Below are 27,520 nucleotides of genomic sequence, written 5' to 3'. Positions count from 1 at the left end.
CAAATTCTCTAGGAAGTGAATGGTCTGATTTCTCTTTTAGATTTTCATCCTTGAGCATTCTGCCTGTTTTCTTTTTTACCAGCAAATTGCCATTGCGCGGGAGGGAGACCTGCTGACCAAAGAGCGCCTGTGCTGTGGCCTTTCCATGTTCGAGGTCATCCTAACGCGAATCCGCAGCTTCCTGCAGGATCCGGTGTGGCGCGGTCCTCCGCCCACCAACGGTGTGATGCATGTCGACGAATGTATGGAGTTCCACCGCCTGTGGAGCGCCATGCAGTTCGTCTACTGCATCCCCGTGGGCACGCACGAGTTCACGGCAGAGTAAGTGACACCTGGCAAAGAAAGTCATTACTTGCAAAGCACAGCAGCAAGCGACAGTAGAAAAGTCATTCAAGGGAAGTCTGCAGTTATCAGCAAACTAATGGTAGATTCCAAGAGTGTCTGTTGACCTCGGCTGCTTTATGGTGAAAATTAAATTCCCCACAGCCATGTGTTGATGGCTTCTGATGGCTGTTGATGTATTTTCCTTTTTTAAGCTAAATTTGACCTGCTTTGTTTTATTCTTTGGGTCCATTTTGGTGCAGATGTTGATATGACAGGTCCAGCAATATTTTTCTCTTCTGATAAAAAGGTTAAAGTTGGCAAATCAGAAGAGAAGTTAAAGGGGTGGAAAAGTTTTGGGAGAAACTTTTTCAATACACACTATGTGACTTCTTTAGTTTCTTCCCCTTAATTAACTTTTTTTTCTATCACTGTGCTACACACCCTTTACATCACCCTCCTTGAATAAGATTGCTGAAAATAAGTTGAAAGGGGCGGGCTGTGTATATGTGACAGCAGTTTGGACCCAGACAGAGGGAGGATTTTTCCATGGCGCGTTGCTCCCTTGTGTCGCCAGAGCAGCTGGAAACATTAGAGCGTTGTTGCATCAGAGTTGCATCATTGTTTTGCAGACTTGTCACATCTCGAGTTGTGCATCACATAATGAAAGCGCACCCCTCCGCCCCCTCCCCGTGTTGTTTGTGCTCGTCCTTACAGGCAGTGCTTTGGGGATGGGCTGAACTGGGCCGGCTGTGCCATCATCGTGCTGCTGGGACAGCAGCGTCGCTTTGACCTCTTCGACTTCTGCTACCACCTGCTCAAAGTCCAAAGGCAGGATGGCAAGGACGAGATCATCAAAAATGTGGTGGGTACACGTTATCTGCTGCGTATCCTCAATTTTGCCTTGTTGCTGAAGACTTGCAATTATAAGTCCAAAAAATACATCCCTTCTTTTCTTCCGTAGCCGCTGAAGAAGATGGCAGATCGCATCAGGAAGTACCAGATCCTCAACAATGAGATATTTGCCATCCTGAACAAGTACATGAAGGCAGTGGAGACGGACAGTTCCACTGTGGAGCATGTTCGCTGTTTCCAGCCTCCTATACACCAATCCCTGGCTACCACTTGCTGAAAAGACCTTTGAAAATTGTACACACACACACAAGTGAAGACACATTCCCCTTAGCTGTGATGCTAATTTCTGCCTCTTACTGCTCTTTGTGAGGTGTAAGGTACCACAATAGCTCCCCATTGGCTGTAAGAATCCAAAGACACGTCTCCTCAAACTGTTCCTCTATTTAATACAAATGAGTGTCTTTGGGTTCTTACGAGAAGCGGAGCACCCCAGAGGTAGAAGTGTATAGTCACGTCTCTTCTTTTTATTTCCTCGTTTGTGTGGCTTCCACTCAAGACTCGTGCATGCCTTCTCTTACTCCTTCAGTTGCTTACCTGTTCGCTGGACCACTGATACAAATGCCAAAAGAGACAAAAATTAGACTATCTGATTTTAAAAAATGTGATATGAAACGGCGCAACAAATAACAAATTTTCCAAATTATATAGATATAGATATATATAAATATATTTAAGTCCAACATGGTGCTCTTACGTGATCCGACGTCTCCCAACAGTACTCGCACAGGCACCAGTACACCTGTGCGATCTCTACGCGTGTCCTCTATTAAGACCCAAACTTGTTTATCGTGATGCATCTGTATAATAATCTACCCACTGTCCATGATACAAGGCGTCTGTCATGACGCGTTTATATACTTTTCATTACTCTCACACACGGCCTGCTTTTCAGAGGAGCGGAGGTACACTGCATCTTTGATTTGCCTTCAGTTTACCTGGTTTTTCGTCGGCCTCCTGACACGCTTTTACTCGGTAACCAGTTCCACTGTAAATTTCACCGTTGAACAAAGTGAAGTGTTGAGTGTCGTAATTGTTCTTTGTTTTTAATTATTAATATTTTAATTTAACCATCCTTTGCATACTTGCCTCTCTTCTATTGACTGGAAAACCTCATCAGTAGTTTTTTTTTTATTTATTTATTTTTTATTTTGTTTTGTCCCCTCCTCCTCTTTTGCCTGTTGGAAAGATTTTTATATTCTGTATATGAATACAGTGATATTATTTACAGTTTGCAAAAAGACACACAGTCATCTGAGTAAATGTGTTTGCTTTTTCAAGAGTTAAAAAGGAACAAAAAGATTAGAAAATACCTCTAGGTTGTATAAAGACAGTGCTGTACTAGATTAACCTGTTTTGAGTATGAATGGGTGAAGATGAAATATTCTCCTCATACAGCGAAGGAACAAATAATTAAAAAAAGAAGAAGTAATAAACTAAAATGTCAGTTATGATTAAAGGGCAGTTTCCTAAATATAGTCAGTATTTACTATTGTGGGACTCTTTGCTTTAGATTTAGCAGTGTTATCAAAATATGCAAAAACTTTGTCCCTATTTTTTTCTTATGAAGAAAGACAAATGAAGTAACCCTCTTCAAAGCAGCCTTCTTTTTTCTGCTCCGTTTTGAATGAAGAAAGTTTCTTTTGTAACTCCGGTGTCTTTTTAGCGTATTTATTCAAGTCTGACTTGCGGTTCATTTAAAGGTTGATCTCGTCAAAATGAAGGGTACCGGCGTGTCATCTCGAAACCTTAGCATGGCAAATGTAATTTATTGTCATCAATGGCTCCATTTGTGACATGAGGCTTTGTTTATGATATTGTTGTACAAGTGACCATGTTTTGAAGTACAAAAAAAAAAAGTGGAGAAAAAGAATATAAAATGTACAACAATGTTCCTGCAAAGGATTTGAAATTATGTTGTATTTCCATGAAATAAAAAATGTTTAACTGAAAAAAAAGAAGTTGTATTTAGCATGTTTGCTTTTCAATGGGTTCTACCATTTACTTGCAGCATGCCGTATTACACCTGAACCTACACCTGAGGATGTTTTCAGGTTTTAGTTTTCCAAATTTGTTTGTTTTGAGAATCTTGTAGAATGAAGCTTGTGTACATACTACATCTGTTACATATGCCAGGTGGCCTATAGGAAGGGTCTCTCATATCCTCGTGTTGGTGTTGTACCTGGATCAATGTAGCATCTCAATCATGTTGTTATATCATACCTTTGCGACTTGAAAAATTAAATGTGCTGCACTGCCTTAGCCAGAATTTATCCTAATGTATCTTGGAAAAAAATGAAACAAAAATTGTCTTTGCACCCATTCTTCTCATCCAACCCTATCTGGGTTGGATTCTGTCAAGAATGGTAGAAAATTAAAAAAATAATATGTTGTCAATATTGTAGGACCATAACCTATAAGGGGTCTTGAACTCCAGGCCTCGAGGGCCGCTGTCCTGCAGGTTTTAGATGTGTCCTTGATCCAACACAGCTGATTTAAATGGCTAAGTTACCTCCTCAACATGACTTGAAGTTCTCCAGAGGCCTGGTAATGAACTAATCATTTGATTCAGGTGTGTTGACCCAGGGTGAGATCTAAAACCTGCAGGACACCGGCCCTGGATGCCTGGCGTTCGAGACCCCTGCATAAGACAAGACGATTGAACAAAATATTAAGTAAATGGTTCTGAATACTTATGTAATAATGACCTTAGTGAACTGCTGTCTGTGATCTGTGTTGATTTTGACTGTGTAATTATTGCTGGGGATTTTAACATTTATGTGGACAACCCTCAGGACAAAGGGACTAAAGACCTGAGTAACACTCTGGGCAACTTTGGGCTGACTCAGCATGTAACAGAGGCCACACATAATAGAGGACACACTCTTGACCTACTGATCTCCAAAGGCCTGAGCATTTCAAAGGTTACTGTGTCTGATGTGGGCGTGTCTGATCATTACTGTGTTTTCTTTGAAAGTAAAATCTCAGCCCACACAAATATATCAACAACAGTGATCACAAAACGGTGTATAACTGAACACAGTAGTGAAATTTTTAACCAGGTCTTCCCATTAACACCTGACCTGCCCAGAGGGTCAGTCAATGAGCTCGTCAATAGCTTCAATGCTAACATGTTAAATGTAATGGACACTATTGCTCCCATTAAGGTGAAGGTTATCTCTGGAAGGAAAAAGTCTCCATGGAGAAACTCCACACTGGTGAAAAATGAAAAAAGAGAGTGTAGGAAAGCTGAGCGCAGATGGAGAAAAACAAACCTCCAGGTTCATTATGACATTTATAAAGAGAAACTTCACAATTATAATTTACAACTGAGGAATGCAAGGAGTTCCTACTTCTCTGACATCATCACTAAAAACAGCCATAATGCTCGGGTCTTATTTTCTACAGTTGACAGGCTAACAAACCCTCCTGTGTCAGTGGCAGCTGAACTTCATTCGACCATGGCCTGCAATGACTTTGCCAAATTCTTCACTGAAAAAATCCAAAAGATTAGACAAGCAATTGGTACATCAACAGCAGATCCAGGATATGTACTGTGTCCACCAAAAAACTGTTTAAACACCATGAAACAGTTTCAACCTATTAACAGCAAAGACCTGGAGGACATCTTAGGTCAACTGAACTCCTCCTCCTGCTGTTTAGATGTCCTGCCAACAAGTTTTTTCAAAAAGGTCTCAAAGACTTTAGAGTCAGACCTGTTACAGATCGTCAACTTTTCTTTATTATCAGGTGTGTTTCCAGAATCACTAAAAACTGCTGTAATCAAACCTATACTGAAAAAGGACAATCTTGACAAGACACAAATGAACAACTACAGGCCGATCTCAAATCTCCCGTTTTTAAGTAAGATCATTGAAAAAGCAGTTTCTCAACAGCTCAGTTACTTCTTAAAACAGAATAATTGCTACGATGCCTTCCAGTCAGGTTTTAGACAGAACCACAGCACTGAAACCACTCTGACCAAAGTGTTTAATGACATATGTCTGAATACAGACAGTGGAAAAATGTCAGTCTTAGTTTTACTGGATCTCAGTGCAGCATTTGATACAGTTGACCACAACATATTACTCAAACGACTGGAGAACTGGACAGATCTTTCAGGAACTGTACTAAACTGGTTCAAAACATACGTAGAAAACAGGAAATACTTTGTATCAATAGGTAACTTCACATCTGAGCAGACAAGTATCACATGTGGAGTTCCCCAAGGTTCCATCTTGGGACCCCTTCTGTTTAACATCTACATGCTCCCACTGGCACAGATTATAAACAACAACAAAATAAACTATCACAGCTACGCAGATGACACACAAATATATATCACAATGTCACCAGGAGACCGAGGCCCTGTACAGGCTCTTGGTAAATGCATTGAGGAAATCAATGACTGGTTGTGCCACAATTTTCTCCAGCTAAACAAAAACAAAACTGAGGTAATAGTCTTTGGCGCCAAAGAAAAACGATTACAGGTCACCAGAGAACTTCAATCTATACATCTAAAAACCACAAACCAGGCGAGAAATTTGGGTGTAGTGATGGATGCAGACCTAAACTTAGAAAAACACATTAAGACAATAACAAAGTCAGCTTACTATCACCTCAAGAATATATCAAGGATAAAAGATCTGATGTCTCAACAGGACCTGGAAAAACTAGTCCATGCATTCATCTTTAGTAGGCTTGATTACTGTAACAGCATCTTTACAGGTCTACCTAAAAAATCAGTCAGACAACTACAGCTCATTCAGAACTCTGCTGCTCGAGTCCTCACTAAGACCAAAAAAGTGGACCACATCAGTCCAGCTCTGAGGTCCTTACACTGGCTGCCTGTCCGTCAGAGGATAGACTTTAAAGTTCTGATGCTGGCCTATAAAGCTCTGAATGGTTTAGGACCAAAATACATCAATGACCTCCTGACCCAGTATGAACCATCCAGATCCCTCAGGTCATCTGGATCCGGTCTTTTATCAGTTCCCAGAGTCAGAACCAGACACGGAGAAGCTGCATTCAGCTTTTATGCTCCTTATATCTGGAACAAACTCCCAGAAAGCCTCAGATCAGCTGAAACACTCAGTTTATTTAAATCCAGGTTGAAGACTCACCTGTTCTCAGCTGCATTTGAATAAAGCACCAAATCCACACTTTAAGCTTAAATTTCAAAACTTACATTTAACTACTGATTTTATCTACTGTTCTGATTTTATCTGTTTTGATTTTATATACTGTTGTTTGTTGTTTGTTTGTTAATTAGTTAGTTAGTTTATTTGCTTGTTTTAATCAATTTTAAATCATGCTTTTTATTTGTTCTTGTTTCTAATGTCTCTGTAAAGCACTTTGAATCACCTTGTTGTTGAATTGTGCTATACAAATAAACTTGCCTTGCCTTGCCTAATACTATTATCATATTGCAGAACTATAGTAAAAATAGATACCAAGCATTTAAAAAAATTTTTGTCTCACTGTGGAGCACATCTGTACATATTAAAGGGAAAAAATCATTTTGAGATAAACTGCAATATAACAAAGGTTGGAATGCTTTCTGAATGCATTGTATTTAAAAATTAACTGGGTTAGCGACCAAAGACCAAACTGGACTTTGTAGACTTTTGCTATTCTATTAAACAGAATTATTTTACTTAGCAATTTATGCCAATTAAACTGTTTTTAATTATTTTTGGATTTTTAGTTATTTAAAAAAATCGAGCTATGGATGGTATTTTATTTTTCAATGGGAGAAAGCGTCCATGGTAAGCCATTTAAAAAGACCTGGGGAAGCCCCTCCCCCAAAAAACAAATCAAATCGAAAACGAGTATGTTAAGTCTGTACAGGTGTACATCAATGGGTGTATAAAATAAGTAAAATATATAATTTCTACAGTTACGGATTTAAACAAAATCCGAAACTACACTTTCTAAGTAAACTTGAGGGCTATTTGAATTTGTTGTGAAAAGAAGACGCTCGCGATATCCGGAACTGCGTCATGGGGACTGGATTCCTATTGGCTACGGGCAGATAAATCTACGCATGACGTTATTTTGAAATTTCAGCGGCGAAGCGTTGCTTGTCAGTGAGAGTTGCACTACAGCCTTTGCGACACTTCTAGAAATTCAAAGTTAGTCACATACAGTGGGATAAAATGTCTTTTTCACGAGCTCCTTTGAGGAGATTCAACGAACACGTAGGTAAGTAAAAGCTAACGGCTGTAGCATGCTGCCAAATTCAACCACTTAACGTTAAATGGCTTATGTTCGCTGGCTAAAGCTAAGCAAGCGTTAAGGCACATTTGGTTAGCGGGGTTTCTTGTTTAACGTATGTAAATTAATAAAACATAGCCACGGGTGGTTATTTGTTTACATAACAAAGGCCTGATGGTGTTTATGATACCACTGTTGATTGCGGTGATCGACATTACAGCTAACGTCTTCTTGTTGTTCGAAGGTTGCGCCCCTCCTCCGGGGTCCTATGAGGTTAAACCTGGGGACCTGAGAGGAGTGGCATCCTTTGACAAATCTGATCGATTCAAACCTCCTAAAGCGGGTGAGTGGCTCTGCTACATGTAATGCTACAGGAAATGGTGTAACTGGTAACACAACGTTAGTACCACTGTTTTTCTTTTGTGTCTTCAGCTGATGGAGCTGCTATGCTGCCGCCACCACCATCGCCTTCCAGAAATGCCTTAGTTTCTCCTGTCCGCAGGACTCTGTCGCTTGATGTCCTTGTGAGTTTAATGTTATTGTTAACGCCACTCTGCAGAGCCTGCTGATCATAGAGTTGCTTGAGATATACAATATTTGTTTCCTTTGTCTTTCCCTTGTCAAAAACTAGCCTGAAGGGTCAAGTGCAAAGAAAGACAGGAATGGCATGACTGCGGAGAGGAAGCAGCAGAAACTACTGGAGAAGGAGGTACACCTCAAAGATTGATAGTCCTCTGTAATCAGTAGCTTGTGTCCTTAGTTATTACTGTGGAACTGGTGCACCAGTAAGTGTTCAAGCTGCTGTTCATCCTGTTGGTGCCTGTACCAGAAAGATAGTTTGAGCTTTGATTCTTCCCAGATCCGGTCCCTGGTGCAACAGCGTGGGGAGCAGGATCGTCGGGTACTCGCCCTGGAAGAAGAGCTAAAGAAGGTAGAGGCCAAGCTGTTGGCTGCAATCAGGGAAAGGACCGGGCTCACTGCCAGTGTTACCACACTTGAGAGACAGCGAGCTGAACTCAAGAAAGTCAACGAGTTCCTAAAAAACAAGGTATGATGATATCTAGGCTCTACTTGTATTTAGAAATACCATCATGAGTGTGTTTGGACTTGAATGGTGGGTGTTTTTTATTTTTTATTTTTTTTCAAGGTGTCTGCTGATACAACAAAAAAGAGAATCAATTCCCTTACCATGGAGTTGATGGAAGCTAGGAACACTTTGGATGTGAAAAACCAGGTATGATTCATTCAGTTTGTTAAATCCTACCTTAATATTAACCCATGTGCAGTAATAAATTGTCTTTTTTTTTTTTATTCAGGAATTTAGTGTACTTCAGATTAACACTGAAGGCCAAATAAAAGTTTTAGAAACTGACCTACAAGCTGCAAGGGCTACACTCGCAGCTTTAAAGGACAGGAATAAAGACTTGGGTAAGATTTAAGACTATATATCTATCTATTACATATGCAGAATGTGTAGGTGAACTAATTAGGGATGCTATCTTTCTCTAGAGGACCTCCATCAGGTGACAAAAAGTCAGAATGAAGATCTGGAAAACGAAAATGCTCGATTACATGGTGAGTTTTCTTTTGGATTTTTCACAAAGTCTGTTGAGTTGAACTGGAAGGCAAATGAACATTTTCACCATCTTTGACTTGGGAATAACATTAGTAAGCAAGTAGCATCACCTTTACTGCGTTTCTTTTTAATGGTTGCATTCTCTGCCAGCTGTGATACGGGAGCTCAGGGAGGAGATCCGTGTAGTGCAGGGATACCTGGATGCAACCAATGATGAAAACCAGGTATAAACTAGATTTACATTACCACATGCTGCAAATATGTATTTATTAATTTGTCTTCCCCCATCTTTTATTCATAAATTGTGAAAGTCATGTTTAATCCATCTTTGTGGCCATAGGAGCTCCGCTTGAAGATTCAAGAGAAGACACAGAACACTGTTGCTGGTTCCCAAGTGGAGAAACTAAAGTGAGCAAACGCTTAATGTATATCTAATTAAATTTATCCTTCCTGCGTGTCTTATATGTTCATTTGTCATTTTTCCACAGGCAGCTGGAGTCCGAACTAGAGCGGTGTGTTTCTGAGCTTGAAACCACTCAAGATGCGCTGCGGCAAAAAGAGGAGGTGGTACGCAAACTCCAGCAAGAGCTGCAGTCAACAAAGGATGCTTTATGGGAAATGGAAAAGAAGTTGGAGGAACAAGAGCAGGAGCTGAAGTCTTCTATGAGTGCCATGGAGGAACAAATAAAGTTAGCCAACCAAGATGTTCAAGAATCTCAAGTGACAGTAGGCCAGCAGGAAGCAGAGCTTTCTAGACTGAGGGAGGTGCTCCGGAGAACGGAGAAGGAGCTGGATGAGCGAGTGGCGCATCTTGAACAGAGGTGTCTGTTTTCCGAGGAAGAGAGAAGTATGTTCATCCTGAGCCAGTGGCTTTGGCTATTCAAGGTACAGAAAATAATTCCAGGTTTGTGAAGTTCTTGTTTTTATATATCTTAGGCAAGACTCAGGAGGAGGGACTAAGGAGGGTGGAAGAGTTGAAGAAGGAGCTGGGCTTGCTAAAGGAGGCTAAAAAAGAGGAGACAAAGAGATGCACTGAGCTCCAGGAAGAACATGCCAAGCTTACTGAGGAACTGGCAAAGGAAAGGGTGAGACAAACTTTTTCTTGTCTGTTGGGTTTGCTGTTGTTTTTTGTTAACCAAAACTCAGTGCAATAACTTTTAAGCTGTAACTTATTGTTTCTTTTTTTTTGTCTTTTCACCTCTCCCTGCAGTCATTAGTGGACTCCCTATCTGTGCTAGTGGAGCAGGTGCGAGAGGATTCTGAGAATCGGTTCAGACAGCTAAAGGAAGAGATGGAGGAGGTCCTGGGAGAGCTTGCCCTTATGGAAGAACAGGAGCAGAATAATCAGGAAATGACAGAGAGTCGGGAGACCCTCCAAAGGCAGCTGGAGAGACAGCTGAGTGATACAGAAGCACTTTTGGAGAGGTGAGCAACCAAAGGGCAAGCAAACTGATGGGTGTCACTGCCCATGTGTTACTATTTTTGACCCACTAGACTGGCAGCATGTCCTGGCATGCACTGTAAATAAAGCGGGGAGAAAATAATTGCTGTGCATCAGTCCATCACAAGCATGACGGAGTCAGTGGGTCACTGTCTCTGTTTTAGACCAATTTAAAGTTTCCAAATGTACTGACTTCATCCTTGGTGTATAAAGAAAGGAGGGCACTTGGTGACCATGTTTTCTTTCTTTTCTCTTTTTGAGAGTCTGGTAAATGTAAGAGGTTTGGAGGGCCACGTCACTTTAATATTGATGATGTGCACCTTGTAGCTAGGGCTGCAAGCGAAGATTTTATTACGACTCAAGGTTATTCCATACCATAGACTAATTCTCTTATGGTTTGTTCGCACCAAACACAAATAAAAGTTTGGCAACACGAGAATATTCGCTGCAGCCGACAAGGTAATTGGAATGAAATTAAGGGAGCAGTTTCATGAGAAAACAGAAAGTCCTATTATTCCACTTACATTTGTACAAGTTCACTCCGTTAACACTACATAAAAGTGAAGTTAAACCATAGAGCTCCAGTTTTCTTCAAATAGCATCAGTAAGCTCTTCCTCCAGTTGTGATAGTCAGTGGCATCAGGAGGAAATCCCAGTGGACGGGTTTTCACAAGGCAACATGAAGCGAATAGTTTATGAAAGTTGAAGTATTCACCCCAGATCACCTCGTTACGTAGACCGTAGATGTGTGCTCGCAACAACCCCTGCTGTTGTTGCGAGCACAGTTATTCCACTATATCTTCCAATATTATTATTTATTTATTTATGTGTTTTTAAAAAAAATCCAAACCCAAAGATACAGTAATTTATTAATGTTTTTAGGAAGTTGAGGAAGAAAAAGTTTGAAAAACTGTCTCATCTGTTTTTCTAAATGCAGTGTTACTTGATGCATTATGTGACCACTGCTATTTGATTTTGTATATTTTTTGATACTTCTGTCAATTGTTATAGTGAATTGGGTGTTTTAGGAACGTAAACTGACAATGTGTCTTATTATTATTATTATTATTTTTTTTTTTTAAGTAAAAGCAATGACATGGCAGCTGTGAAAGAGGAGCATTTAGCTGCTGTGAGAGTGCTTGAAGAGGCGCACACAAAGTCCCTGAGCAAGATGGCAGAAACTGTCACGGAGCTGGAAAGGTGAGCGCTCAAGCGTCTGTAGTTCTTGGATGTGTCTCTTGAAAAGCCAGTTTGATTTGTGCTTGCTTTAAATGTGGATTTCTGCCAGAGCGTGGGCTTCACGGGATGCTCGTTTTAATTTTCAGTACCAGAGAGGCTTTAAAGGAAGCAAAGGAAAGGCAGAGAGAGCTAGAACTTGAAATTAAGGAGGTGATCCTCACAGGGTTTCAACAGAAGGAGGAGGAGATCAAGAGAGTCAGGGAATGGTTAAAAGAGCAGCAGGCGATACAGTTAGCTGGAGTGAAAGCCAGCGAGCAGATTTTGAGGTATCCTAAAAAAAAATTTTTTTATTTTTATTTTTTTTAAAACAAAATTTCTACCTTTGCTAAAGTTGTCACTTTTCTACCTTTCTCTTTGACTTTGTAGAATGTTGCTGGAGGTGCAGGCTTGCCTTGCACAAAAAGATGATGAGATGAAGGCCGCGGAGGCGAGCCACGCTGTTCAGATCAGTCAGCTACAGCAGGAGGTACAGCTGCAGAAAAAGGAGAAAGAAGACGCACTGGGACAACTGGGGGAAGAGAGAGGTCAGAGTGTAGCTCAGTTCCAAAAAGAGAGGGAAAAAGCCCAGAAACTGCTGGAGGAAATCAGTGGGGAAAAGGAGGAAATGACGACACAGCTCAAACAAGAAAGAGAGGAGAAGGTTAAAATTCAGATCGCCCTTCAGGAGGAGAAGGAAGCATGTGAGGTTGAAAGGAAAGACCACCAGCAGCTAAGGTCAGAGGTGATCATACTACAGACTGAGCTCGAGAGATTAAAGGAGGAAAGGAAAGGTCTACTGTCTCAGGTAGAGCTCAGAGACCAATCTAAGGTGGATCTTGAAAATCAACTTAGCACGGCCGAGCAGGCCAGAAATCTGCTTCAGTCTCACCTGGATGAGGTTGAACAAGAAACCGAGAGCTTCCGGGCCCAATTAGGCCTCGCAGAAGAGAAAACACAAGCTCTGCAGCTCGTGTTGGATGAGGTGCGACAAGACGGACGAGCTATAAGAGAGCAGGTAAAAGTACTGACTCAGGAGAAGGTTACGCTGCAGTGGGAGTTGGAGGAGCAGCGGCAGGAACTGCAAAGACAAATAACTGAAGCACAAGAGAAGAGGTGAGAGAGGTTGATCTTTGTGTGTCCTCCGGAGGTTTTTGCTGTTACAATTTGTGCATTTTTTAACTCATCATATACTTTCTTTTAAGTTCTTCAAGTTCAGAGACCGAGCACTGGAAGAAACAATATGAGGAGCTGTTTGCCAAAGTCAAGCCCTTCCAGGTCTGTGATTTATTTTTATGACAACTCATAGAAACCCACACACGTTTTCATTAAAGTTGGACTAATTAGTATTTTTAGATTAATAACAGCAAAACCCCTCCTTGTTTAATTGGTTTAGTTGACAGGGTGCATGCACTTTATGTTTATCTTACCAGCAAAATAAAACTGCCACATATGAACCCGCAGATATTTCTCACCCACCTCTGCTGTTCAGGCTGTCTTTTAGTTGTCTTCAGCTCAATTAACAGCTTCAGTACTTCTACACACTCTCTTTGGAGCTCCAGAGTTCTAATAATCCCAATTTACTCTATTCACCCAGCATCAAATGGCTCACAGACACAGTTGGTGAAGAAGGTGATTGAGAGGAAAAAAGTGGAGGTTTTTAGCAGTGAATGGAGCAGTACTTGCACAGTACTTTTCTAGTCTTACCGATTGAAGTGCTTTTAAGCAACTAAAAGGCAAGACTTTTTTTTTTTTTTCCCAGAAGTTGGTGAAGATTTGAAGAGTGGAGATGTGTATTCATCAAGTGGTCAAATCAAAATGAATGTTGATGTCATAACATTTCTGTGAACACACAGTTATCAGAATAATAGTGAAAACTAATTAATGTGTGTCTGCAGGAACAGCTCAATGCCTTTGCAGCAGAGCGAAATGCACTACTTAATGAGAACGGGGCAAACCAGGAGGAATTAAACAAACTGGCTGACGCTTACGCTCGCCTCTTGGGACACCAGAACCAGAAGCAGAAGATCAAACACGTGGTGAAGCTGAAGGATGAGAACATCTCTCTGAAACAGGTAAAACGTGATGCAGAATTGCCTGCCTTCCAAAACGCAGACATCATTTCAAGCTAACATGCCTCTACACTACACCCTCCCCACCTTCTTTTTATTTATTTATTTTCCCTTTTTTTTTCGTGTGTGTGTAGGAGGTGTCTAAGCTTCGCTCTCAGGTGAGCTGGCTAAAGACTGATCTGGAGCAAGTGAAGTCAAAGCTCCCCGGTGCGCCTCGCCGCAGGTTTGACCCCAGCAAAGCTTTCCAACATGATAAGGAGAACAGGCAAACTGAAACGTCTGAGCCGCTTAAAGACTGTAAGCACTTTCATCTGGCCAGAACCTTGAAGGAATGATGAGATGAACTATGACATTTTTTTTGTGGATGAGTCTCATTTTTATGTAACTCCTAAAGTGTTTTTAAAACTCTGATTCTCTGTTTGTTTTGTTAGGAAACCATTATGGGCTTTAGGACTCTGCTAGCAGTGCTGCCAAGAGACTTTTCTGAGATCTAGTATCTGTGGGTTATGAGAGTGTAAACTGAGGTTTTACAGCCTTTTGTTTTAGTGTGTACATTTTGTTTGGATTTTTTTTTTTTTTTTTTTTTTTTTAACAAAAACTGTTTAAACTTAATGAGGTAAAAGATGGAATAAAGTCTTAGATGCTAACAATTGGAGATCAAAAGTATAACTGGCTAAAAATCCAAGGTGCATTTTGCTAACTGAATTTTAATCTTTTTCATTAATCTTAGGGTTGTAGTAATTATCTCATGGGGAAAAGCTCTGTCTTATTCTGTAAATAAAGACAAATTTTAATACTCTTCTTGTGCCCAATCGTTCTTGAGACCTATTCACATGCTAGGTGTAGAAATGCTTTATAAGGAGCTTTTTTCTTTTCTCTCATTTGGATCATTTTGGCCATGTCTATCCTTAGCCAGAAGAGAGCACTCTAGGACTGCAGCCACAGGTTGGAGTACAGCAAAAGGCTACCACAGCCCATGTTTCAGCTGCACTATATATGAGCGACAAAAAAAACACAAATTCACATCTTTGCAGAGAAGAGCCTTGGGTTATGGGTCAGGAAGCTTTATTTCCTTCAGTTGATAAGACATAGCCAGCAAGTATCAGGCCAGAAATTGACTTCGGGACCTTTTTACAGGCTATGAGTGGTGCTCCTGAAGTGGCGAGTCAGTCGCAGTAGCCCTCCAGGTGGTAAATGCTGCACGGCTTGTGGCAGCACTGTTCCACGATCCCTCTCTTCACTTTGGGCTCGTCGCGGCCCGACAAAGCCCTCCACAGTCGCTGGTCCTGTCTGGCCCTTTTAGACAGGAACCCTTTGAAGTGGAGAAAGTTTCCACAGCCCTGTGTTAAGTCCTGATGCTGCTGTGCAAATCTCCAGTTCCGCAAAATACCATTTACTGTTCACACTTTAATGGAGACTTAATGGCTAGTTAATCTGATCTCCCCAATCCATTTAGTCTTGTTAGTCTGTACTTCAAGAGGAGATATGATGGAGCGCTAACGGAGGCATATCATAGCTTACACCCCTAATGTTAATGTCGAAACATCAATAGACCGTTTGATGCGGAAGATCCAAAAAAGTTTCTAGAAATAACATAATGAATAATTTAGCGATTTCACAATTTTGATCAACTGGTTTTGTCACAGCATAGATGTTGAAAGCTACAAACCACAAGCCTGGCTACACCACTGAACTCAGAGGAGCCTGGAGTTAGGCTTTGCACACTAATGATGACTCAATACATTGATATAGTTCTGTAAAGTTTTCAGCATGTTGTCCCTAAACATTTTTCTTCCAGCTAGCATCCAATTTGGCATTTTCATTAGACTGAGTCTGAACTTTGAACACTGTGTTCAGAGACTAGACACACAAAGCACCACTGGGGTCTTGGGGTGATGTCATGCTGTTCCTTTCTGAACTCCCACCATCAAGGGGACAATTAGAGCTTATTTTACACAAGTCAAAAAAAAAGAGAAGCAGAACGGTGGTCTTACCGAGCAGATGTTCCACATCACGCTTGTGGGTCCGGCTCGGATTGTAGAAAAAGCCCCTTTCTCCACACACAAAGTAGAGGGCGTCCACCAGGTGGGAACCACACAGATGCTTGAGGGGGACCGAAGACCCCCCTGGAGAGCAGAGCATCAGCAGTAACAGCATGGACACTGCCCATGATACCCTGGCCATACGAGGGAGACCGCTTGAACAAAGGACAAAAAAGAGGACTTCATACACAAACATTTGAAAGCTATTCAGATTTTTATTGTGTTGGGTTTCAAAGAAAAGTGTAAAAGTGAATTCAGTTATTAATACATAATGCCTGAAGGTTTGGAGGAGTGAAAGAGCATGAAGTGATGCCGAATGATGACTTTTCCTGGCATTTTCTGTTAATAACTTCTTGTGAGATTCTACCTAATAGCTGCAAAGATGAGGCACGTGGCAATACCCCAACTCAAAATTTAGAAAGGAGGGAGAGGGGGGGAAAAGCTAATACTGCATTCTTTGATGGAAATGCCATTTGAAAAACAAGATCTGTGGAAGAGTTGTCGTATTCTCCAAATTTTCAGTGTTTGAGAAAAGAGGATCATTTGAAATGTTACATCTTGATGACGCACTTGGTCTTCACTCTGTTTTTCACAAGGCTAATGCAACATATAGTGATAATCTTTTTCTAAATAGAAAATCATCCCCAAAAATGTAATATTTTTGTAATGTTCTAAGTTTCATAGGTATATTTTTTTTTCCTTTTTAGTTTTTTTTAGATTTCAGTCACCCAAAGTTGAGCCTAATGTTATTTCTGCACAGCCTCTGTTGAAGTAGATTGAAAATTGATTTTGTTCTCAGTCCGTTTGCTTTACTTTTATCCCCAGTTGAGCCAGATTTTATGATGGCCCCATCAAAGCTAGAAAGAATATGCCCCAGAATCACCAATGTGGATACTGTCAGTGTATCCTCAAGGTCAGCCCACACCTTGCTGTCCAGCTTAGCAGTTACAGTGCTCAAGAGTGGAGATGATTTGTCCAGTATTACAGAAGTGATATTAGTTAAATCCTATTTGTGATGGATATTCTTGCACGTTTGAAGTTCAGCTTCTGTTTCAAGGTGAAAAACATATTTAGCAGTCATTTAGAAACTATATAGACCTTTTGTGGACATCATATAATGTACTGCAGATTATTGGATTGAAAATAAATCATTTTAACAGTGTCTTTAACAATGCACCTGTGCCAGACATTACAGCATTGGCAGAACACTCTATCGGGTCCGCCACTCCTCTATCCCTCTCGGCCTTGTGCCAGGCTCCTTGGCACAGTAGATGGGTTGAATTATAGATTCTGCCCACACTTTATTTTCATCCTGGTTATTATACACATAAATTTTAACAGTGAAAATCTTGAGGGAATACAGAGAAACTTCCTTACCTGTGTTTGAGGCCTGAGTGCAGCAGAGCAGCTGGTGGTTAAAGATGAAAAGGGCCTAGGCATATAGGGCTATACTGGTAGAGAACATCTCTACTTGGCTACCTTTGCCCCTTAATAACTCTCCACCTGGCTTTTGTCAGCCTCAGCGGAAAACCCTAAGGTCCTCTCATTAAAACCCTGATCTAAGCATGCTGATCTGCTCTTCAGTCGCACTACGTCATTTAACGGAGTGTGGACCTGCAATAACGGGATGTAGTTGAGAAGGCAGACATCCAGCGATGCCCAACTCAACCCCTGCTGTGTGTTGTCCTGACTTGCTCTGGTAACAGGATGACTGACAAACACCATATGCCATGTTCTGATCACAAGCGCCATGGACTTCCAAGTTTGCCAGTGACCACTGCTGGTGTTTTTAGGTACTGTCACATAGGACTCATGTGAATAATGTTTGCGTCATTCAAGTCCAAGTTACAGATGTACATATGCAAGTTCACATGGGCGTTTTTATTTAGTCGAGAAAAAAGTTATATTGTATTATATTCGTGCCTTTATCCCCATATCACAATACAAAAGACACACACACGCACAAATAATATAGAAATCTCTTAAAAACTAAAAATGACTGAATTCTATGTGTACATATATATATATATATATATATATATATATATATATATATATATATATATATATATATATATATATATGCATATACATGTGTATATACACTGACTACAAATATAAATGTATGACATTTATAATAATATATATATATATACTCTAAATGATAAAATACTCCTATCAAATTTTGTACAAATTTATTTTTTGAAACTAATTATGAATTAGAAATGTAGTCACATTTCTAGATGTTGTGGACATGTGGATTAATAGCTTGCTGACATTTTCTTAAACAACTTACACTCAGCAAATGCTGTAGATGATGTGGACTCAGAAAATGTATTTTTAAAAGGACACTAGAAAAACTTGCAAAGAGATGCAGATGTTAATAAGATGACTGCTAAAAGCATGAACCTGGTTATTATAGTACCTGCTATGGTTACGGTTTCTAGGTTGAGGAGGGAATTTGGCACAATGTCACAAACTTTTATCTTTCCAGGTCTTTGCAGTGTTGTTGTGCTTTTATTGAAGAATAATAATGATAACACAAAATGAACAAATTACATTTGTGTTACTACAGCTTTACTGCTTGGACCCATAAAAAGACAAATAATTCTCATAATGTAAAATGTTGACCATTCACTGCATGCAACCAGTAAATATATTCATCATTAGTTCTGTTAATCTATTTACAATTTACAATTCATGGTAGTTACATTCTTTTATAGCTTTTCTATGCTATCATATGAACTCTTCTATGTGCGATGTGAAATGTAAATCTTTTCTTTTTTTTATTACATTACTTATCTTGCAGTTAACCTAACATTTAAAATACAGTTTTCCGATTCTATTCAAGAATTAGCATTATTTGAGCATTAACCTTCAGAAATTATTCTGTGCAGCCGAGGAATCTGCCAGCTTCAAAGCTTCGTGTGTTTTTTGAACTTGACGAAACAATTGCGTAAGCAGTGGGGGACTTTAACAAGCATCTGGAAATGGAGGAATCTAAAAATGGGGTCTCCCATTCTTCAACAATGTAGTTTCATATTTTTATCTAACACTTTTAAATAGAAAAGGAGGTTATACAAAAAAATTGAGTCAATATTTAGTATGACCACCCTTATTCTTCAACACAGCCGGAACACTCTTAGGGAAACATTATAATTTCTTTAATTAGTCTTTGGGAATAGTTCTCCAGGCTTCTTGAAGGACATTCAAAGCTCTTCTTTGGATGTTGGCTGTCTTTTGTTCCGTTTTCTGTCAAGAGGAAGCCACACTGCTTCAATTATGTTGATGTCCAGGTTCTGGGGCAGCCAATCCATGACTGAGAGTCTTGGCATTGCCGAGTTTTAGGAATCACTTTGCCTGCTTTACGCGATACCTTTTTTATTTTAAAGAAATGGGAACAATTTATGTATTTTTGTGATAGGCTGCTAGCAACAAAGTGCCTAAATGTACAATGTAAAATGGGATTTATGAATAAAAGATACCTGGTAGCACTTCCGACACTGTTTCATTCACGTCTTGTCTTGTTAAAATAAATAAATATTCTTAACAGCAATATCTGTACAATTTTTCTTTGTAACATTGTTACTTATTTAAGCCTTTTGTAACTATTCTTTTTCAGTTCCAAAGACAGATTTATAGACTATGTTTCCAGCTCTAATGGGCCATGGGCATTTATGCTTATGTTATTAATGCTATAGTCCAAAAGCATACACAAACACAACAAATACAACAGTGACAACCGAAGCAGAATTTGTCCTCTATTAATGTTTCTCCATAGATCAATCCTGCAAAAGATGCTTAATCATGTTATTTAATGTGCAGTGATTTCTCATTTCACTCAAGAGAGCATCCATAAGTCTTAGTATTTCTTCTCTGTGTATATCTAATTGATTCATGTTAGGTAAATCTGATGCTGGTAATTAGTTTTTATCCTGAAAGCACACGTGTTCAATCAAAGATTTCGTTTTTGCTTTGGTTATTTTTATTTAAAGGAGTTCTGTGCTGCTTTTCCCTTATGAATAGCAGAAGGAGCGGGAGCTCCTTAAGGAAATTATAAAAACAGGAATGATCTCTTATTAGCTATTGTACTGTCAAACAAGGGAAAAGCAAGATTAAGAATTGTTTGCGCGGTAGAAATGTTATAATTTAATTTACACTGCACAAACACAGGTTATGCTCACATTTGACCGCTGATTCATATGGCCTATACTTGTTTTAATAGAAACAAGCAAGACAGCTACAGCCTTGAAATTCTTCTACATGTTTTTCACCAACTGCCAGAGACTAATTAACCCAAAGTTCAACTTGTTGTTCATTTATTTTCCACAAGGGGAATGAAAGCTGTTTCTAATGAGTAGACAGAAAAAATCTTGTCGGTTTTTACCATTTTGAATATGTAATTAATTTTTTTTCATGGCTGACATGATCTAATATTCTTTTAATCAGTAAAATAACCTCACATTAAGGGCTCTGTGTGCTAACATGGCTTTTAGGGACCTCAGAAATAATTTGAAACAGATTTTGACAAAAGAGACGTTATAACTAAATGACAAGGGAGGGTCTTTTGAGGAATCCTTAAACAGTGGGTAAGGAGGGAAGCTATACAGCACCTTAGCTCTGCGAATCGAGAAGGTGTTAAATGCAGAACCAGGAAAGGTCCAACTTTGCCATGCTTTGAAACTCGTTCCTTGAGGGATCAGAGCAAAGCGGCAAGAGCTGCGAACAACAGACACATCCTTTCCTCCCCGATCGCATGGCTGCTTCAAACATGCACATCAAACAGCTTAGAACTAGCAGATGCCCTAGACATGCAGAGACAGACAAAAGTTGGGTGGAAAGTCGGCTGGGTCCCTAAGGTGGGAATTACGTAACTCCTCTTCTCTTCTACTGTGTTTGAGGAGATAAAAGGGAGTGAGGAGTTCAGGCTAGTGAGATGTTGTTAATCTGCTCTGATAGGGAGCCTTTTTACTCCCATAATTATCCCAGACTTTCTGAGGATGGAAACTGAAGAGACTTAGAACATTAAAAAATCGTTGACTGACACAGCAGACAACAGAAACAGCTCGGATCATTATATTTTTATGTGAGATTTTGAACCATATAAGGCAGAAGTAATGAGAGAGATTTCCATAAGTCAACCCTGAGAAGCAGATACTGATGCAAAGCCTTTCGCGAGGATTCATCTGTGCTTTAATGGAGCAAATCTTTGAATATTGAGCAACTTCTATTTAAAACGACTCCAGGCCAAATAAGGAAAACATCAAATAAGTGTCCAAAAAAAAAAAGTTTGGCAAGGGCAAAGAGTTTGGATTCTGGCAGGTCAAAAGCCCCCGTCATATCCAAACACTGTGTCGTGCATGTGTGTGCAGACACACAAAAGACGGACTGGACACGTCCTCCTGTTCCAGACACTGCCCTCCATGTGTGTCACGGCCTGCTGGCTCAGATCCATGACAGAACGCCACAGAGTTTCAAAAATCCTTGGTTAGAGTGTGTGTGTGTGTCTATACTGTGAGTGAGAGGGTGAGGGCTGCCCTGGTGTCTGAACTCTCATGTCGTGCCGGTGACAGTTGCTAATGCAGTACTAACCTCTGTCATGACCTACTTTGCTATGCCACCTTTGTCCAGATCCTTATATTACACACATTTAAGTGCACACACTCACACGGAATATTAAAAAATTTAAAAAAGAAATGAATCCCCTTCCAATTCCAAAGACATTTCTCAAAAACTATACTTGTGCGCACACAGACGTTTGAGTCGATTAGATTTAGGAGCTGACAGCATGGGTTGGGGGACCGAGCTTGGTAAGAGCATGGTTTGACAGCTGAGAAAATGGCTACATGTTATAAATGTGACAAGCCCCCAAGAGATAGGTGATGCAGGACAGAATGATGGCCAGTTTGATTTTCAGCCCAGAAAATAGATATCTATTTAAACCCTCATGTGACTGGCCTTTTCAAGTTGAGCTCAGCGCAAGACAAGAGAATTTCATTTAGGAGTGCCATTTTACTACTTTTTGGTTTGATGGATTGATATGGGAGCTTCTGCTTCTTCTCTGAAGGGATTTTTTCTCCCCTCATCCAATCTGAAGGGAAAAGGATGTTGTGACTTTTTGAATTGTGACCCTCCCAAACGGGTATTATACCCTTCAATGCCCCAATAAGAGGTAGCATCAGCTTGAAATGTGTTTGATCTCTCACATTTCTCAACAAAACAGGGGGGTCACTTCAGCTAGGGATTGGCGGGGTGCAGTTTCTATGTTTTTGGTGCATACAGCATTCGGAACCAGTTTTGAGGTCGCATCTGTCTTATGTTTACGGCCATGTTAGTGTGAGGCTAGTGACATTAGCATATGTCTGTCTTTTGCAGTTTAGCTTGCTGATTAGCCCCATATAATGCCCATTATCTAGTGTCATTACAACCAATATCAAAAAGACAGGGAACATCCTGTAAGGTGGCTCCTCTTGTTTGTGCTACCCTTTAGCTTAGCGATCCCATAAAGCCTTCACAGAACGTCTGTCAGGATCAAACATAAAAGTCTGCATCAGATTTCATGGTGTTCCATTAAACAGCTGTTTTGAGAGTTGTTTTGAAGCAAAGCCACAAGTTTGAAGTAAAAAGATCAACAAAAGTCAGTAGAGTCCATCATGTGGGACTCCACTTTTAACCACATTTTAACTAAAATTCATTGGAGTCTGTTGAATCTTTACAATGACCAAGTTTAGAACTAGTATGTAGCTGAGAGTAATATCACTATGCGGAGTAGACTAGATGGAGGAATAGCTTTTTGATTATAGCCATGTTGTGCACAGATTCTAAAAAAATGTTTAAGAGTGTGTATGTGTGTCTGCACGTTTGCACAAATCGATACGGTTGGTATCACCCCCCTGAGTCTGTCTCCCCCTGCTCTTAAAGATAAAGCAGAGAGAGCAGACCTCCAGCCAGATGTATGAGTGGGATTAACAACAGGCGCTTATTTGGGAGAAGAAAAGAGGCAAAAGCTAAAGATATAAGGATTTCAACACTTTTCATTATTTTGTAGAGAATGTGTACAGCAGGTACTGTCAAGGAAAAGGTCAAAATCAATCAATCCAATGTTCTCTGTCAACCTGCCTCAAATTGCATATTGACCCATTGTAACAGTCTCCAAACTGGTGGATTAGTATGTGTTGACAACTTTAATGCTGGAGTGGAGCTTTTCTGCAAGAGTATCTATGTGCCGTTATTGGGTATCTCGTGGAGTTTGAGTTGACATTACTAAGCCAGAGTTGTTCGTTTCACTCCTTTCTCTATCTCTTCCTTTAAAACCTTCTCTCACATATGTGGCTGAGAGAGATAGGAAGAAAGAGAGGGAGAAAGAGATAGAGAGGTGGTTGCTTACATAGCAGAATGCCAAACATGTCCACGTTTGTGTGTATGTGCATGTATATCTGACACTTGAGAGTTATCTCGATCTGTTACTGTCTGCTTTTGCAGGAGCTGTCAGTGCAACACACACATATATATTATATATATATAAAATGATGTGTTGCTACGTTGACTCGTTGGCATCCACTGGGTTCGCATATAGCATGTTGAACAGGAAGTACGAGCTTTGATATGTTGATGAGAACCTTTTATGTTCTGTGTTTGTGTCTCAGAGAGAATGTGTGTGTGTGTGTGTCTGTGCATGTGTTTTACTCTTTTGCTCAAGAGCAGGAGGGAGATGCTTCAGATGTGTTGTACTTTCATTCCGGAGTCCTCCTTTGAGGTAAGAGGATCCCATGGAAACTTAACATTTCATTGTGGCTTGCCGCTGATAAAGATTGAATTATCTGTGTTCTCCTTAAATCCCCATTCAATTTTTTTTTCTTAACAGGGATGAAAGATTTTGTCTGCGGTGCCCTGGGAGCTGTGTACCCTGCTGTTTGGTAATATCTGAAATTAATTCCTCCACCAGTCCCAGTTGTGCCTAAACAATTCAAGGGCAGTGTTAGATCCTCAAATTGAGAATTTACTGAAAGGCCTTTGTACCACCGCCAGTGATAGCGTTTTTGTTAAGGATAATTCCATTTATCATTACTGTGTCCTACCACAAACTGGTTTGTATTACCCAAACAACAAATTATATGTGACGCTCAATCACAAGGGTTGTTACTCATTAATGGAAGTTGTTTTTTTTCCCCTTCTTAAAGCCAGGGTTAAAGAAGAAGAAAGAAAACAGATAATTCTTTGAAGTGGAAGCAGAGGTCTCCACAAAGAAGAATTTCAAGAAACAGAAGGCAGGGTGGGAATGGAGAAAGGTGAAGCAGAAGACTCTGTTTTTAGTTTTGTTGAAAGCACACAAGCACACTTAATTTTATCCAGGCAGGGGTTGCTCATAAATTCAACACTATCTGGACCTTAGTTTCTCATCCACTCAATATTTCCACTATACACACACGCACAAGCATGATCACCTTTCTTGGCCTTTGCCCTGGCTCAGAAGATGGTTGCCTCGAGATGTGAGCCGTTCTGAATGCAGATTCTGCATGCTGGACCGCAAATATAATAAAATATAGACATTGCTAATAGAGTCTGGCAGTTATGCCTTTGGATGAGGTTAAAGGGCTTCCTTTTTAACTCAGCGCTACATTTGAAGGGTCTCTGGTGATTAAACCAAGAGTTAATTGTACGAATTTCAAGAAGCAGAACTTTTCAGCCAGTGCGAAAATGAAATGATCATTTTACCTATTGTTACATTTACAAAAACAAGAACCAAAACCAAAAACATGCAAACAGAAAGATCTTCAAAGAGTGTTTGATCTCCAGTTGAGCTGTAGAGCAGTTTTAGTCTCAAATATTTACTTTGTGTTTCTTTTTTTGTCTTATGCATGCACATAAATATACAGTGGAATTCTGATGAAAAGTACACCAAGTGGTTTCACACTATTGCACAGCAGCTGCACAGTAATGTGAAAACCAAGCCAAAGAGCAAAGTGATAAAGAAAAAAAAGTGGGATTCAACTTTAAGAGAAATTAGCTTTGGAAATGTTTCACGAGGAAAGAAATGCACTGAGTGCTACACACAATCAAAACAGCTTTTATCTACAGAAAAACTTCACAGAACACCTTAAATGCTGACACTTTATTTTTTATTGATGTAATTTTAAACACATTTTGTGGCTATGTGATTAAAAGATAAAAACCGGTGTAAAATAACAAAAAACCAATGATATAGCAGGCCCGTTTTTCTGTTTTGTTTTTTAAGGTCCTCTATCGCCTAAAATGTATGGTTCTTTAATTGCAGCTTTTTATTGGGTGAACATAAATACATGGTGTAATATATGAGCTAATTAAGTAACTTGCTTCGTTGGTGAGGTGTCAGCAGTGATGTGGGTGTTGTAGCCTCGATTGCAAAGTGGCTGAGATGACTTTCTTCCACAGAGATAGGGTGACATCTGGAGAGAGCTGGGAGTAGACCTGCTGCTCCTTTGTGTTGAAAGGAGCCAGTTGAGGCGTTTCGGGCATCTGGATAAGATGCCTCCTGGGCGCTTCCCTATGGAGGTTTACCAGGCAAGTCCAACTTGGAAGAGACCTCCGGGTATCTCCAGAAGCTACTGGAGAGATTATATATCTTATCTGGTTTGGGCATGCCTTGGGCTTCTTCCAGGAGCAGCTGGAAATTGCTGCTGGGGAGGAGGACATCTGGAGTGCCCTGCTTAGCCTACTGCCACTGGAAGACAATTTTGGATAAGCAGAAGATAATGGATGATTGATGGCTGCGTAATTAGCTAGCGACAGGTCTGTAAACTGATTGGTTAACTTCAAAGAAATGTGCTACTTTGTAGAAATAATTCAACAATGCAATGTTACATACACTATCAGAGAATTCCCTCTGTGTGATTGACAAGATCAAAAACCAATTACTGAACCTTAGGGCCCCCACTCTGCACTTCTTTAAAGCAGCCAAGATTGTCTAGTAAAAGTAAAGAGAGTTCCAGAAACACTTCTGAAAGTCTTTGTGAGTGAACAGCAAAAACCCCCCAAAAAAACAACAACCCACCTACATGTTCACTACTTGTTATTTTTGTCAGAGTTGTTATTTTAACAGTAAGTGGGTGGAGAGACATCTACTCCTTTTGTTTGTACTTTTAGACATTTGGATTGTAGGGGGCAGTTACTTGAGGTAATGCATTTATAGAGGGAACTTTCATTCAGGTGCACCACGGGGAAAGCAACAGTTTTTCACAGTATTCTCTGTAGCACGTAAACCACCACTGAAATATAAAGTTAGGCTGCATAACTAATGCTCTTCTAGCTGTTCCCAGAGAGCTGATTGGAATTAAATTCTTGTGCCTTTGATTTCACTAAATCCCAAATCACTTTGATTTAAGCCCAGACATGGCCAGTCCATCAGTTCTAGTACTCCACATTCCCTTTTCTCGGTCAAACAGTCTCTGCACAGCGTTGAAATTTGCTTGGGGTCATTGTCTTGTTAAACCCACAATTAATCAGTTTTACTTCAGAATGTTCATAGTTTTTATGGACAGAGTTTCTAGGTGTAGCCAAGTGGTAGAGGCTTGCACTTCGGTAGTCTCAGAATCTCATGTCTGCTTTTCGCAAATGATGTGGTTCAGTTGGCTTCATTAAACGATGGCCTCCAGTTTGTACTGGAGCGGTTTGCAGGTGAGTGGGAAGTGACAGGAATGAGAATCAGCACCTCCAAGTCTGAGGCCATGGTTCGCAGCTGAAAAGGGTGAAGTGAAGAAAGAACAAGATTGCAGATACAAGTGACGGAAAGGAGCTTCCTCAAGGCAAGGCAAGGCAAGGCAAGGCAAGTTTATTTGTATAGCACAATTCAACAACAAGGTGATTCAAAGTGCTTTACAGAGACATTAGAAACAAGAACAAATAAAAAGCATGATTTAAAATTGATTAAATCAAGCAAATAAACTAACTAACTAACTAATTAACAAACAAACAAACAAACAAACAAACAAACAAACAAACAAACAAACAAACAAACAAACAAACAAACAAACAAACAAACAAACAAACAAACAACAGTATATAAAATCAAAACAGATAAAATCAGAACAGTAGATAAAATCAGTAGTTAAATGTAAGTTTTGAAATTTAAGCTTAAAGTGTGGATTTGGTGCTTTATTCAAATGCAGCTGAGAACAGGTGAGTCTTCAACCTGGATTTAAATAAACTGAGTGTTTCAGCTGATCTGAGGCTTTCTGGGAGTTTGTTCCAGATATAAGGAGCATAAAAGCTGAATGCAGCTTCTCCGTGTCTGGTTCTGACTCTGGGAACTGATAAAAGACCGGATCCAGATGACCTGAGGGATCTGGATGGTTCATACTGGGTCAGGAGGTCATTGATGTATTTTGGTCCTAAACCATTCAGAGCTTTATAGGCCAGCATCAGAACTTTAAAGTCTATCCTCTGACGGACAGGCAGCCAGTGTAAGGACCTCAGAGCTGGACTGATGTGGTCCACTTTTTTGGTCTTAGTGAGGACTCGAGCAGCAGAGTTCTGAATGAGCTGTAGTTGTCTGACTGATTTTTTAGGTAGACCTGTAAAGATGCTGTTACAGTAATCAAGCCTACTAAAGATGAATGCATGGACTAGTTTTTCCAGGTCCTGTTGAGACATCAGATCTTCTATCCTTGATATATTCTTGAGGTGATAGTAAGCTGACTTTGTTATTGTCTTAATGTGTTTTTCTAAGTTTAGGTCTGCATCCATCACT

The 27,520-nt window shown here is 40.1% G+C and overlaps 3 protein-coding genes across 5 annotated transcripts in view; 2 read left to right on the top strand and 1 right to left on the bottom strand.

Moving 5' to 3' along the window:
* cyfip2 (cytoplasmic FMR1 interacting protein 2) overlaps positions 1-3,191 on the top strand; it is a 29,360-nt gene extending 26,169 nt beyond the window's left edge. Inside the window, exons 28-30 of the mRNA XM_026188780.2 lie at positions 83-321; positions 1,039-1,186; positions 1,286-3,191. Coding sequence (XP_026044565.1) covers positions 83-321; positions 1,039-1,186; positions 1,286-1,453 — 555 coding nt within the window. The 3' untranslated portion in view covers positions 1,454-3,191. The remainder of the gene's footprint in view (positions 1-82; positions 322-1,038; positions 1,187-1,285) is intronic.
* A 4,068-nt stretch (positions 3,192-7,259) lies between these two features.
* On the top strand, positions 7,260-14,552 carry hmmr (hyaluronan-mediated motility receptor (RHAMM)). 3 transcript variants are annotated; one of them, XM_026188749.2, is made up of 20 exons: positions 7,260-7,437; positions 7,694-7,792; positions 7,882-7,973; positions 8,081-8,158; positions 8,309-8,497; positions 8,597-8,683; positions 8,766-8,877; positions 8,959-9,024; positions 9,176-9,249; positions 9,366-9,433; positions 9,514-9,872; positions 9,962-10,110; positions 10,236-10,450; positions 11,550-11,666; positions 11,792-11,971; positions 12,072-12,797; positions 12,887-12,959; positions 13,580-13,756; positions 13,888-14,050; positions 14,185-14,552. In XM_026188749.2, coding segments are annotated over exons 1-20 (3,072 nt in total). In that variant the 5' UTR covers positions 7,260-7,391; the 3' UTR covers positions 14,187-14,552. The 3 variants fall into 3 exon arrangements, with proteins under 3 accessions (XP_026044534.2, XP_026044525.2, XP_026044552.2); XM_026188740.2 differs by having other exon boundaries at positions 13,888-14,339; XM_026188767.2 differs by lacking the exon at positions 11,792-11,971 and having other exon boundaries at positions 7,263-7,437; positions 13,888-14,339.
* A 249-nt stretch (positions 14,553-14,801) lies between these two features.
* On the bottom strand, positions 14,802-17,314 carry insb (preproinsulin b). The gene is made up of 3 exons (XM_026179904.2): positions 17,173-17,314; positions 15,748-15,950; positions 14,802-15,065 (listed from the first exon to the last, which is right to left on the bottom strand). Exons 2-3 carry the CDS (start codon positions 15,935-15,937, stop codon positions 14,920-14,922), a joined length of 336 nt encoding a protein of 111 aa, XP_026035689.1. The 5' UTR covers positions 15,938-15,950; positions 17,173-17,314; the 3' UTR covers positions 14,802-14,919.
* Positions 17,315-27,520: the final 10,206 nt, after the last annotated feature.

The sequence above is a fragment of the Astatotilapia calliptera genome, chromosome 2 (genome assembly GCF_964374335.1).
Source record: "Astatotilapia calliptera chromosome 2, fAstCal68.1, whole genome shotgun sequence".
Classification (NCBI taxonomy): Eukaryota; Metazoa; Chordata; class Actinopteri; order Cichliformes; family Cichlidae; genus Astatotilapia; species Astatotilapia calliptera.
This window is presented reverse-complemented; position numbering and strand designations above follow the sequence as displayed.